Raw genomic sequence first — 15,174 nt, 5'->3', positions numbered from 1 at the left:
GACTACGTAAACATTGTAAACACAAGAGGAGTGAGGCTCTTAACATGCCCTGCTAGTTTTAATAAATGTTGTAATTTAACACACCATGTGTGGAGTATAAATGGTGTATATATGAGTTGTTCAACTCTGAAAACCCAGGGAGGTTCATACATTTTAGAGTGACGCTAAATTTTAAAGTTGACTCTAAAGGCTTCTAAATCATGGGGCAAACAAGCCTCTGTGTGAGTTGAAACATTCACAGACACTTGTTTCTCATTGATTATAGACAAGGCTACCTTGAGCCATGAGAAAAGAGTAGAGATCAATACTGCCAGCCCACACATGATTGCACACCAACCAGCAATATCTGTTTAGTTGGACTCCCATGTACTACTTTTGACTTTTGGTCAGCATCTGTAAGGCAAATAGCCCATACAGTGGGTGTATAGTGCCTGTTTAGTAGTTTGACTGAAGGTAGTAGTGAATGTCATGGGCTTGGGTGAATAATCCTGTGCATAAACTTTATGAAAATATCACTATATCATGTGCTTCTGGTTTCAAAATCACCTTTTTAATTGTTGCGGTTTTCATTTACTTGGAATATTCATATTCAGATGTATGAGAGATGTAATTTCAGGCAAATCATTTACCAGTTTTCTTAACAATATCAATTCCCCACTTTTCTCACATGCTGGCCTTTTCAATTTCTGTACAGTTGCTATGGTAACCCTCATTTCTTACTTCTCTCAGACCTCACAGAGCTGCCTCCTGAACCTTAATGAATGATGGGAAGTTGTTTCCCTCTTAAAGACAATTAAGACACAGTCTATTTTTACACAATGTGCTGGAAATAATTTTCTTTTCATAAGCTGTCATTCTAAGCTTGATTGGATGCTCCAAAGGAGATTGCGTCCTTGCATATTCATACAGAAATAATAATGGGCCGTAATATAAAGCTGTGTCAGTGAAATGGATGGTATTTCCCTTTTGAGGATTAGTATTATTGATTAGTTTATAATCCCGGTGTTTTGAGCCTTAAGCAGCAGTTGGATGATTCATGCGGTGTCCCCAATAACTTACCACAAGCCATGTATTCATCTCTAAACAAATAAATATGAGGGTTGATGGGTTGAATTGATGTCAGTAATTACCCCACAGTATTGTATTGAATTGCATTATTAGGAGGATGAAGTCCATTACAGGTTATCAATCTGAATATCAAGTTCCAAATAGCTGTGGCCTCTCCTGCCTCTTTCCAGTTATTGCAGTGTCTCAGAGGATGACATGATGTTTGCCTCTTCCTGTCAGTAATGACGGGTTGTTCATGGCTTCTGGCTGAGCTCACATGCAATTACAACAAGGGGGACAGTTTAAGAAGTGGCTTTGTGTGTATGCCTAATAGAATTGTCCTCTCTTTTCTGTGAAGCCACCCTGGCATTTCCTATTCAGTTTGTGTCTAGGCAGGTGAGCCCTACCTGATGGCGTCCCTACACCGCAGTGTGAAGTCCATTATCCCGCATTAATGGAAACCCACTGTCAGATCATATCTGTGTCACTCCGGGCCACCTAGCGATCCAAGGCATGTGTCGTCACCCTGACTTATTGGCCAGGTGAGGAGAATAGAATGTGTTGTTGTTTCCTCTCCTTTGATCTGATCTGCAACCAGATGCAAAAAGCATTTTCATGTGTTCATACCTTGTTTCATTTCTTGTTATCATTCAGGAATGGAGGCCCTCTCTTCATGTTCTGTATATTTATATAAGGAGAGAACTAGGTCTATAAATGTATCTCTGAAATCTGCATCAACAATGGCATGTAAATATAAAATGATGCCAGTAATGAACAGTTGAATTGTTCTTTACCTTATACATGACAGGAAAAGGGAAAATAAAATAAATGTGGTGCACACTCAATTTTATTGATGTACAGTAGAGTAAATAACCTTTTTCAGGAATAGCATTCAAGAAAAGAGTTCTTCACCACAGTATATCAGGAGTGCAAGGACCAATAGCTGCTCTATACCATGAGTGTTATGCAAATCTCTCCTTCACTGTTGCATCAATTCACAAACATCTGTCACCATCCAGCAAGAACACGGCAAGTGAAGGAATGCATTAAACAGTCCACAGCGGAGGTTGAAGAAGTATACAGAAAGCAATTTTTTTTATAAACATAACCTTTCCCCCATTACAATAAATATTTCATTAGACTAAATCTACAAAAAACATACTCTCCAACTCTAAAACCATACCTAAGATACCTGGAATATTTATCTGTAATATAAACAAATTCATATGGGATATGGGCATATGATAACATTGAATAATGATATATCACCAGAGTGCATGTTCATAGTTTGCATGTAGGCTTACCTATACACTGGCTCAATATTGGCCATTATTAGAATATATAAAGCCTATGGAATATATGCCAATGCATTTGAGAAATTATTTTCATAATGAAAACAGAAATTTAAAATTGTAGACTTTTAAAACAAGTGAACAGACCATTAAAGTTGATTTTAGGTGACATCAATTGTGCATGAATATGATTTATAATACATTGACAGAAAAAGAAAACAACAAACTACCTTTAGATATCACACCCTGGGTAGAAAAGCCAAAGAGAACCGGTGCATTCATTTCTGACAGACCACTAAACAGGAGGAGATGCTTGAAAAAATAGGGAAGCATAGCACTTTATCTCACCAAATCTATGATATCTAAGGCCTCGGGTTGTTCATAAAAATGCATTTTCCAATTGCCAATGCCAGATTTTCATCTGCTTGGTTCATGCTTATGCCTGAGATATGTGCTGCTGCCTAATGTATGGAGGATACATGTATATGTGCTTGCTGCCTTTACATTTTAGAATCTTGCTGCTTTGTTTTGTATAAACAGTGAGGAAGTGCATGACAATAGTACAATATAAAACAGTTCTAAACATCCTTGATATGAAATACCCTTTTCTTGCAACCACAAAAAGTCTTTAAGTAAGGGTCTGACTACTCTACCATACATTTACAAATCCATGGAATGTGTTTCTATTCCTTGGTTGTACAGACGCCAAGGCAGTGATGTTTCAGAAAATTTGGTCCATCTTCTCCAGCATATTACTGTGCCTTGAGTTAAAACCTTTTTCCAGAATCATCAGGAAATATTATGCAGCAGTACAACAACAAAAAAGCATCTGTGTCTCACGAGCTGTTCATTGATAATCAGAACAAACATTACTCTGTGATGCATGAACATTATACATTATCCCTGAAAGAGCACCACCATCGTCACCATGGTGCCTCTCAATGCACAGTCTCACAACATCATCTCACTCTGCTTTCCAATCATTTCTCAATCTGAGAAATTAGAAAGATAGAGGATGTTATTTCTAGTGGTTAAACCTATGGGAGCTGTTACTCTTTGTGGATGTCCTCATGCCTGATGATCTTGTAGGTAATCCAGTAGAAGATGTTGAAGATGAGGAAGGCCAGAGGAAAGGCTGCCCTGGAGATTGTGTCTATCCTCTTGGCTCTGTCCACAAACTTCTTCCTCATGGTGTCTATGTCTTTTGGGGCTGGTGGTTGAGGGTTCGGAGCTGGGGCGGCGTTCTTAACAGCCGAGCCGTCCTTCATCGGCAGACACTGACTCATGCTATAGCCAGAGAAATTAAAACGGCCTTCCCGCATGTCGTCATCCTGAAAAAAACACACACGCACATGTGCACATAGTGCTCACTTGTTGTTTTGTAAGACTGTGACTCAGGTGTTATGCTTTACCTGTGAATGGCCACAGGCCCAATATTACGTAGCATAGCAAACACAGCTGAATGTCTTCCAGTTATTACAACCACTCTTAAATTAGCATGGCCCAAGATGACCCGACACATTTCCCACTAAAATGATAAACTACTCAGTACGACTACTTTAGGGGCTAAATCTTAATTCAGCCAAAAACTAATCATGTCACACTACTTTAAGTTCCTATTCAAAAAAGTTTGGTAACTAAGCAGCGACCTTGTCGAGACTTGGAAGGCTTACCTTATGATTCCTCCTCTGTCTTCGCCTCAAGCGAAGGAACTCCTTCTGTTGCCTGGAGACAAAATTAACCCCAGCATATTCTAGCAACGCAGCAAATACAAAGAGCAGGCATACGGCCATCCAGATATCAATGGCTTTCACATATGAGACCTGAAAACAAGAGAAAACAGATTTCCTTTGTTAGATACTCCAATGTGACAGCATAAACTAACAGTTCAGTATGGATTTTATGCTTTGACTCACTGAAATATTGGTTAATCATTTTAATCTTATAATTGCTTTCATTTCTAGTAATCTGTTTTGGGGCTATAACACTGAGTTTACTAACAGTGGAAAAGCTAATCAGAATGGAATTGTTAAACTGACACAGCTGACAATACGTACAAGCAAAAAATATCTGTTGAAAAGCAGATAAATTGTCAGTTACAGGTTTTTTTATGTCCCTGCAGTGTGCTTTTTATGTAAGTCAGCTTGCTGGGACTTCTAAATGACTATAATTAGGGGTGATGTTTGCTAACAAGTGTATCAGAGCTGCCAGTAATGTCAGTGATTGCATGGCTATAAAGCACAGTGGGAAATAATTGCTGCCTTAATTACTAAGGTAATAGAAAGAGAACTGTAGCTATCAATTTGTACCTTTAACATTGCTTTTCATCTATCTCCACTGAGAAAGTGAAGATGAAGTTGAAAGGAGCCTGAAGATGCTTTCCCACTCATCATAGAGTGACCTCATCTCTAACGTTCCCCATGACAGCTGATTTGCATGGGGAGAAAACAACTCAGCTTTTTGAGGGCACTTAAGGCATATTGAGCTTTTGTTTTCATGAGCAGAAGCTCTCAAAGGCCTCCCTTTAAATATTTATCAGTATACGTGTCTTTCATGTGGGACTCTTTGACGTGGCCAAGCCCTTCTGTGGTCATGTGCAGACCGATGTGTGGGAGAGTGATTGATCTTCAAGAGCTGACTCACAGTGCCTGTAGTACCCCTCACAAGTGTGCATGCCAATTTAGCCTGATTGAAAATAAGCTACCGCAGTGTACCAACTGCTGCTGAAAATGTATACATGCATTAATTAGAGGCATCTCAAATGTTGGATGTTGTGATTTGCACAAATAAGGTAAACATCTGGCTGAAGGGCTGTCCAGTTATGCTTTTATCAGCAGAGAAGCATCTCCAACATAACATGTTTTTATCCATTGGTTATATCAGTGGCTTTCACATAAGAGCAAGACAGTTTTCCATTATTAGATAGTCCAAACTGACACCATCAACTAACAGTTCATACAGTATGCAGTATGGATTTTATACAGTACTTTTTAAACATAATTCTTTTGGCATTTCATACTTTATTTGATAGTTCAACAGTGGAGAGAGACAGGAAAGATAGGGAGAGAGATAGGGGAAGGCACGGGGCTGGACTCGAACCATGTTTGTATTTCCTCTTCTTTAGATTGCTTCTCTACCTTTTATATTTGCCTGGGTCATAAATCTGTCTTCTGCTGCCCGGGTTTTAACCAAACAATTAGAGAGGGCCACATAGCCCCAGCTTTAGCTCCAATGCACTGGCTACCTACTGTATAATTAGTAGAATCTTAATATTTCATTTTTTCTTTTAAAGTACAGTTAGGTCTGACCCATAGCTACATTTCAAACATGCGTTTTATAGACTTAGCCCTTAGCTTTAGCATTATCCTCCTGTTTGTTTTTGGCATTGCCTTTGTAACTCTTCTTCCTCTTCTCATGATTATTATTATTAAACCCTCAAATGTATGGATTGACAACCGATTCCTTACAGGTACACCCAATCATTGGAGCATGCCTTTATAAATGCCTATTTACAATGTGTTCCCCTCCATCAGTATGATAGACACTATTATGCGTGACTTTTGACTTTTGAGTGAGAGAAACAGGAATGTTTGATGTGAGCACAGTCTAATAGCCCCACTATCTAATTAACGACTCGTGCCGTTGGGATGAAGAAATTAGGTTTACCTTTGGAAGGGAAGCTCTGGAGCCAGAGCTCTGTGTTGTCATGGTAAGCACAGTGGTGATGCCCAGTGCCACTCTGGCGGGCGCAGCATCCATATTGATCCAGAAAGACACCCATGAGAGGATGACAATCAGGAGCGAAGGGATGTACATCTGGATCAGGTAGTATCCCATCTGGCGCTCCAGATGGAATTTCACCTCAATACAAGTGAATCTACCTGTTCAACAACAACAAACACAAATGCAATTCAGCTACCGCACCAAGGGAAATGTTAATTGTATGAAGTTAAAAATGCACACAGATGCGCGTGTTCTCTAACCAGTGTTGTAGTGTTTGGTACAGTTGCCCAGTTCCTTCTCATCCCTCATAATGAACTGAGGCAGTGTGAGCCCGTCCGACACCTGCACAGCACCGTTCTCCAGCCACTCAAAGATCAAGTCATTCATGGTGTAGCCAACTAAAGACAGCAAAGGAGAAATTAACCATAGATACTAACTGGGGAATGTGTGGCAAGAAAAGCAGATGTGTGGGACAAAGAAAGTATTGCTCACAACTTTCCAGCTGCATGGTGCAAGTTTGGACATCCATCGGAAAGTTCTTTAGATCCATTGGACAGGACAGAATGAGAGTCAACCTGTGGCATGAGGCAAAGACATAAGATATGATGAACAGACTGCACCGTTGAGTATAGTATGTGTTCTTTGCGTCTGAAATCACAAAATCATTCTTGTTGAACGTTGAAAATGTTGGATTCAACGCATCAACTTTAAATAATTTGCTTGAAAAATGAAGCAAATGACAAATTAAACGGAACGATTGGTACATTTTCAATCATCTTCGTGTGGTGTATTCTTCTCTCCCTGACTGAGCGCTCTTTCTGCTTCTCCCTTCTCCTCTGAGAGAGCCTCTGACACAGCATATAGGATTCCCTTCAGCAGGTTCCTATCACACTTTCATTACTGCAACTTATTGTCTCTGAGATGCATTGTGGTCTGCGGTCTGCTCCCTTCTGCTCCCTCTGTCATTTCTCTCATGAATGGAGAGAGTGGCTAACCGCCTTTCATCTCTCCCCGCCGACCCAGTGTCTGCGTTCACACCTGGGCACCGCTCAGCCCCGAACTGCTCTCTAAATGGACTCTAAATTGATCTGCTTTATATCGCATCATCACAGAAAAAAACAAAATTGAATGCCATGTGTGACTGAAGTTATATTGAAATGAAATGAAAGATATTTTCATATCTTGTTGTACAGGTTTTTGCTCAAACGTTGGGCTGGTTTTGCCAGAGGGGCCTATAAGGTGTCATCCACTGTGAATGGGCTGCAGGTGTGTGAGTCTTTCTTACTGATCCTATGGAATCTGAGCCAAAACTACTGACTATGCAGAAACCACCAGGAAAATGGACTCATGTTTTCATCTTACCTTCTGTTCAAATGTGGATTCTCTACAATACCCTTGAGATTAACTTGCTCTCTTGCGGTCAGTGCTCTTTTATTAAATCTCTATTGTATGCGGGAACTGTTTCAGCGATATTAAATGAGGATGTCATATTGAGATAAATCCACTTAAAGCATGTATCCTATAGATATACAGTCTTTGATCTTTGAGAAGAAATGAAAAAGCAATAAGTGAACATGTCCTGGGGTAAAACTACAGTGAGTGATGAATGAGATCTTTGGGGTTAACTAAAGTATCATTTTTCACCTTGTATGGTTCAAGAGCACAAATTCATACCATAACCACTTTAATGCCAAAGGCTTAACATAGAAATACACCCTTATGTTTAATTCTGCTGAATCTTTAATTCTGTTGCTTATAATTCAATGTGTCCAGCACCTCACCTGATACTGTAGAGGACAGTCCCATCCTTGAAAATCCTCAGGAGCTTGTTGTCTGTGGTTACATCATGGAAGTTGGCACCCTTTTCATTGGCAAAGAAGAGGTCAGGCTTCCAGATGGAGTCCAACATGGATGGATCCAAGTCAAGGGAGGAATCTGGGTATTTGCTGTATGCCAGCCGGGGGTCGTTCCACTTCTGCCGCAGGAAGATGTTCACTCTGTAATCCTGCAGAGATGACAAGCAGCTTTACATACTTGTGGTGCTTTGGGTATGAGAAAACATGCTATAGATGAAACATTAGCCATTGGTTTTATTCTTATTCTTATATATCCTTCTCTCTTTGAAATGCCACAGAGATTTGCATTGGTAAACCTACCTTGTGAATTATTATTCTAATACATAACATTAACATAAAATGTCTACACCACATCTGGTGAAGTCACAGACTTATTGTTCACATGTTGCTTTTCCTGTTACATCATTATAACTTTAATTATAAATTGTCACATTCACACAGTTACAAACATAGAAGGCTACTTTTTCAGAAACAGTTCTGTAAGATAAATAATAGCATATGACAAATAACATGAATGATGAGCGGTATATGAATTCCAATGCACATCTGGAAATTTCTATATTAACCAGCAATACCTAAATGCCCATATAAGCATAAATTAATTACATTTATGGACAGGAGCAATTTGATATACTGATGCAGTTTGCTTTTGGGATATGCTGAACTTATTACAACTTTCCTCATTAATCATGATTATATATAAGTACCATTATGGTAGCTAGATGATGTTTATAGTAAGCAATGCTTGGCAAAGAAAATCCATTGGATTCTGGCAATGCGGTTAGTATTAAATTACACATGTTTCACAAAGCTCAATTGCTCAGAGTAATTGACATTTCATGATGATGAGATGCCTTTATGTTGTTTGATATTTTATCAGTATATTGGCGGTTCCAAATGTTTGCATCTGTGTTTATCTAAAAGATTTGTAGTTCCCTTGCAATCTCATGAAATCCAGTTCCTGTGCAAATTAGCATCCTCCTATCATGATCCAAGTATTTTTGATCACTCATGAATTCTTTGATCACAGCTTGTGAATGAGCTGCAGTGAAGTGTCCCAGGTTTCATATTGTTTACCCCTTGGGCAGTTGGGTGTCTTCAGATATCACATTGATCAATCTGTTTGAATCTTAAGCCCTAAGTCCCCCACCCACAAATATTGGCTGCACTTTAAGTGAATTATTAGTTGGCATTCGTTGTGTTATTATTAAACGTGGGCTAATTTAACACATGTACAAGGGGGCGTCATGGGTGCAGAAATCCAATACTTATTTGGGTAGAAGGAGAAGCATCTTTCTCATTTATAATGCTATGTCTGTTGGGTGCCTCATGGACCCGCCAATAGACTCTTGGATGGTAAAAATGAAGTCATTTTGTGAATAAGTAAACAGTAATAAAACAAAAATTGATTATGTTGGATAAATAAACTGGATGAATCAGTCTTAACTCCAGGGCAGAAGATCAAGGCTGTCGGACATGGCCAAGCACAATACTCAACTCACCATTGTAGTTTCTGCTATAGAACCAAAGCTGTTGATAAATATGTTGCAGGTAACATTAACTGGTGGACCTGCAGGTTGAGGGATAGATAACACATTGACACATCGTACAGGGCAGAAATCAATCAAAATGCCAAAGCACTCACCATAGTTGTCTCTGTGACAGAGCCGAAACTGTTGATAAAAATATTGCATGTAACGTTTACAGGGGGACCTGTGAAATGGAATGACAATGACATGACAGGAGAAAAGCCTTTATCCCATATCATCAGGAGGGGTTGGGTTTGGAAAGGTGTTTCATCAGGAAACGAGTGTGTGTTGGTTACAAGCTGCTGTTTCACTGCATACATCAACATACATCAATACCCACAAGCATGAAGATTTTTTTCACGAAGGCTCCATGAATGGATGATCACACGTCTCATGCTGTGTCTCACCAGATGTAAAAGATCACATAAAACATGATAGGACCCTCGGCTTTGGCTTTGGTGGAGACTGAACTGAGTGTTCCTAATTTTTGCAGGATATAGTTAAAATACAATTAAACCCAGCCAAAATATAATAAAGGGTAATGATATCATACTGTGTCAGCTTGATGTTATAATGAGCGCTTCAACTGGGGTAATTGTAAAAATCATTGTCATTTCAAAACTTCATCTGACGTTTTTTTCTCCATCCTCTCTGTCTTCTTAAGACAAATGAGCACACACTTTCACAAACAAGTACCCACAAACATACAAATGCATGCACACACACACACACAAATGATGCTGGTAAATTAATTGTACCAATATCAAATCAGAATACCTTCAATCCAAGACTGCCTTGAGTAAAAAGTGTTATGCATACTGTAGTGAGTAGTGTCATTTTTACTCCACTGAGTCCTCTGAACTGGAATCTCTTTGCAAGGCTTGGCAGTTTATACCATTTAAAGTCACAGCAAATCTTTTTCTCTATCTGTTAAGTGAAGTTGTAAGCGCAGTGCCCTTCCCCTGCGCTTTCCTCATCAATATTGCATGGAACTTGGTATTAATATTTGCCTCAGTTTGTCGTCAGGCAGCTACATTTAACAGCGGTAGCAGAAAAATAAAGCAGTTTCTCCTCACAACAAACTCAGCAAGCAAATCTAGGTCAGCCTTCAGTAATACAGTTCAACACTCTCTTCAAAGTATGACTAGCAGGTTCTCAACCAAAATCATCTGTTTACATTGTGGTGGGAGCATTAAGGTGTGAGTGCGTGCATGTGTGTGTGTGTGTGCGTTCGAGAAAGAGAGAGAGAGGAGAATACAAATTAAACCAGCAACGCTCAAATCATGTTTTGTGCTGGAGACTTTTTTGTAATCCATGAGTGCCCATCCTCTTTGGTGGCTAGAAACAGTTGTTGCCGTTTCATCTCTCCTCTGAAAATGCCAGCCGGCGTTAAACAGACTGTTCTCCTCTCATCTTAAGTCCATTTCTGCAATCTTGTCAACATTTTCCCATTCTCCCAGATGGGATGGATAGATCTGGGCAGTGTGTTTCTGGGTTGAGGCTGAATCCTGCTGATCAATCTCTGTGCTAGTGTCTATCTGCTTCGCCAATCCTACTTCCCGAGCCCAAGCACATCTCCAGCAGAATCCCAGCCCACCTGACCCAGCCGGGGCCCGGAGCGGGCCTGAGCCTGGGCCAGGCCCGCTCCGGGCCCCTGTGGGCTCCCCCTCCTCACTCAGCTCCATGCTAGTGACAGATGCTGTGTCTCTCCCCAGCATCACAACACAACAACAGAGGAAGTCAGTAGCCTGCAGCCTAGCCAGGGGGGCACCATCCATCATTTGGCCTGTCATGGTGGCATCCCTGACTGCTGCAGGTGCTAATCTGCAACCTTTCATTGTGTTCATTGTGATATTTCTAAGCCTTTTTTCCTGTTTCGAAATTGATATTTAATGGGCCTATGGATTCTATTTGACATACCAAATGAAAAAAACCCCCCCAAAAAACAAAAAAACATGGGATGTTATGTTGAGGAATCATAAACTATGATGTGAGTCTAGACTGTTTACACAAGTTGAATTCCATGGTCCTATAAATTCCTGCTGGGATGATCATGTTACTGTCAACAGCATTGATTGACTACTCCTATTAAAAGCCTGCAGCGACTCCAGGCAATATTTTGGTAATAGACAATTAATTTCATAGTATTGACGGCTGCCATGATAGTGTTTAGGAGGGATGGACATCATACGCTATATGAACAGTTTCACTATACCAACAAAAAGCTACTTCAGATGCATCATCAGATGGTGATAAAAAGAAGGGGGTGGTAGTGGTGGTGGTTGGGGGAGTGGGGGGGCGTTAAAGAAGTGTCTAAAGATTATCAATAGATAAAGATCATGAAAAACAAACCTTTAAAATTTGGTCTTATTCGTGCATCATAACCAGATGTTCGACCCATGAGTGAGTCCAGAAAGTCTGATGGAGACAGGTTAGAGGATGATCTGGATTCGTGCTCCTTGGCATCCACAACCCTGAAACACACACACGGTGAGAAGATCACTTGATCAGTCATCAGTCATTTCCCACAGTTCAAATAGAGGAGTAAAACCTTATTTGTCATGGTGAGTGTGCTGTGAGTAGCAATGAAATACGCTAGCCCACAGCTCGGAGTGATAGGCACGCTTAGGAAAACTAGATTATGCGTTAAAGCGCATAAACATTCATAGATGGATGAATCTTGCTGCGGTGTCAACATCGTATATGTGTATCTCCCTTAACGAAAATCGACAAAATACATTTTACAAGGATGCTATACAAAGATCACATTAAAACTGTAATTCCCTATGGGAACATTATAGGGATATTATAGTGATACTACAAGAGATAAAAAAACAAAACAAAAACAAAAACATATCAACTCATTATTGAGTACTACAGACACTTCAAGTCCCTCTAGGAATATTTTAGGAATATTATGATAAATTATCGTTAGGGACTTTATGGAACTCACTATCAAAACACTCACTATCAAAACAATTCATATATAGGTAGATGAAAATACGTATACATACTAAAAGAAAAAAAAACAGTAACTTGAGTCGATTGGTCAAATTTAACCTAAATTAAAGCGAAAGAAATAGCTTACTAACTTAGGCTGTACAGAAAAAGTCATTGTCCATTTCACCTTGGCTCTAATTTAATTTCCATTCAGCCAACATATTGTTGAATGAATAATCTAATATCTCAAACTTTGGGAAGGGCAAATCATCTGTGTTAGTGTGGAATCAGATAGATATAACCTATTTAAATAAAGCTAGATTTAGTAAATAAATCCGCCTACCTGAAGTTGCTGGTCTCCATGAAACATGCAAATAAGGCTGTCAAGATTTTTATAAAGGAGCGATTCATTCCTCTTGGTTTTCTCATAGGCTCACTTTTTTATTTCTTCCATATGTTTACATTGGTCAAACACATAATCCAAACAGGGATACCGCTTTCTTCCTGACCAAATCGTGGGCGTTTGGGTGTTCTTGTATCATACAAAAACGCAGGAGACATTCCAGTATGTAGCCACAGATCATAGTTTAGTTTCATAAAACTCTGATTCCCAGAAGCAGATTTCTTGAGAGGAAGGTGTGAAGAAGCATCAGGCTTGTGGTAAGACGTCGAGAGGGTGAATCTCCAAAACGCATCGACTGGAGCTTTCTGCTTTGGCGTCTGCTCAAATCTAAATGCCCGTTCCTGTGTGATTAGTTGTGAAGTGACATCGTTCGCAGGTAGAGGACCATCCTCTGTTGAGGAATGGGAGTGGAACGCCTTTTTTCATTTCAGCACTTGGACAGCTCCCGGTTCCTTTACGCGCAAGCGCAAGGCTTAAAAGTGGAGGACGTGAGTCGATTTTCAATAAGTCAAATAAACGAGAAAGGCAATCTATTCAAACTAATTCAAACTTTATTTACAATATCTGTAACATAAGAAGATGTATACATTTTAAATACTAGAGCTTTACTCTCACGAGATCGGCTTGATTCAGAAACTCCCAGTGCGCGCAGCTGCGCATCATGGATCAAGTGGCTTTGGCTGTTTTGAGGGTTGTCCAGGGGTTTAAACATGCATGTTCACATGAAATGACAAGGGTAATATGAGCATCTAATGTACATCTATATGCTCCAGTGAAAATAAAATGAGTTGGAACGTGCATTCATAATAATGTGCAATCATGACGTTTATTCAAGGGTGCAATTCAGCTGGAAGCAAAAAGACAGATTGACACTGTGAATGTATGACATGAGATTCACTGGGTCACTTCTTGTCTGTATTTTACAGGGTGTGCTGTTTTTGGTCACGTCCTTTGTCTGTTTAGAACAAACTAAATCCTCCCAGAGATATGAAAAGTGTAAACAAAGGACACACCAGCAAGAAGCCGCTGGGAATGTATTTGGTACCCTGGTTGCCCTGGAAACAGATTTCCGAGGCACATCATTGGAAATGCTGAAAGGTTGGCCTCCCAGAGCGAGACGGAGGAGAGCTGACTGACAGACAGAAACACAGACGGAGACGGCAGAGAGGAATATAGGGTGGCTGTAGCCAAAGGGGGACGAGTATAGAACATAAAACAAGTTCAGTAGTCCACTACACAAATTCAGCAGTCGTCGAGCAACATCTACACAAAACAGCTCTTGATTTGTTTTAGATTGTGATATTTGTATTGATACTGGGGCGGGGAGACCTGGCAGCGCATGCCTGTGAGTGGGCTGCAAGTGCTTCATGGACCATAGGCATGAATGACTCATTTCACATGAACACACAGGCATGTGCTGTGGAAGAAACAGCGACAGTGAGAAAAAGTCTTTCATTCACATCAGGCCAACCATAGGCATTATGTTGTGAGATTACTCGCAGTGCATCATATGCCTCAATGCTGTGACATGCTTGGGGCCATATTACACTTCAGTCTGGCACTTGGTTACTGACTGGTTTCCAGATCATCTGCTATAAGAGACGGACTGTCTCAGCCTGAGGAGGAAATCATCAAGTACTCCCCCTCCCCCATTTTAATGCTATGGTCCAAATTACATGTGTCACATTGTATCTCATGGTTGGGAATGTATGGCTTTCTCTGGTTTGGGGATTTAACATTAGTCTGTCATCACAGGTCTTGTGCATGGCTTGCTCTACAGCATGTTCTACTCCCTAAACACTTAATGCTCTGTATAAATGAATTGCCAATAAGCATATGTCCAGGTTTTTGCAATTAACTGTGGGATACATGATGAGCAGCACTTCAGTTTGATGAGCAGCACGTCATATTGAATATGAACCTGAACTATCTGTGGTTCTCATGTCAATGTGCCTGATCCAAGGCAAAAAATAACATCTATAAATCTGGATATTTTGTGGATTCACTTTAATGAATGTATTTGCTATTGGCAAGGGCCAAAATTCACTTGGCACCCAAGTCATTTATTTTCCATCTCAGAGACAGCTGCAGTTGGCTTGTCTGTGTTATGACAACCAACGAGGGCTTCAATTGGCCATTAGATTCCATAAGGAAAGACTTTGGGCCAGGTGGGTCATATAATTAAGGGAGAAAAAGTCAAATCCTTGTGTCGCTAAGGGGAGAGAGAGATGTAGTTTATCCCCCTCTGTGAAAGGAAAGAATAAAACAGAATAATCCTTTTGACAAGAGCTGTCTGTTTCATTCATCCAGCAGTTTCCACAGCCATTAAAATTAAAGGCTCAAGACAGGCGAAGGCGCTATTTTAAAGCTGCCCACACACAACT

General features: G+C 40.1%; 1 protein-coding gene across 2 annotated transcripts; it reads right to left on the bottom strand.

Annotated features, from left to right (window-relative positions):
* Positions 1-3,388: 3,388 nt before the first annotated feature.
* Positions 3,389-12,816, bottom strand: glra2 (glycine receptor, alpha 2). Of its 2 annotated transcripts, none has more exons than XM_071538958.1 (9): positions 12,731-12,816; positions 11,800-11,921; positions 9,421-9,488; positions 7,844-8,067; positions 6,555-6,637; positions 6,323-6,460; positions 6,006-6,220; positions 4,013-4,162; positions 3,389-3,670 (listed from the first exon to the last, which is right to left on the bottom strand). In XM_071538958.1, the coding sequence occupies exons 1-9, from the start codon at positions 12,814-12,816 to the stop codon at positions 3,389-3,391; spliced, it is 1,368 nt and encodes a 455-aa protein (XP_071395059.1). The 2 variants fall into 2 exon arrangements, with proteins under 2 accessions (XP_071395059.1, XP_071395062.1); XM_071538961.1 differs by lacking the exon at positions 9,421-9,488 and adding an exon at positions 9,564-9,631 and having other exon boundaries at positions 12,731-12,798.
* Between the last annotated feature and the right edge of the window lie 2,358 nt (positions 12,817-15,174).

Source organism: Centroberyx affinis, unplaced genomic scaffold (assembly GCF_046629955.1).
Source record: "Centroberyx affinis isolate AG114_WGS23_722 - 3 ecotype Tasmania unplaced genomic scaffold, CSIRO-AGI_Caff_v1 ptg003379l_1, whole genome shotgun sequence".
NCBI classification, from domain to species: domain Eukaryota; kingdom Metazoa; phylum Chordata; class Actinopteri; order Beryciformes; family Berycidae; genus Centroberyx; species Centroberyx affinis.
Note: the sequence above shows the minus strand (reverse complement) of the source record. Positions and strands in the feature narration are given on the sequence as shown.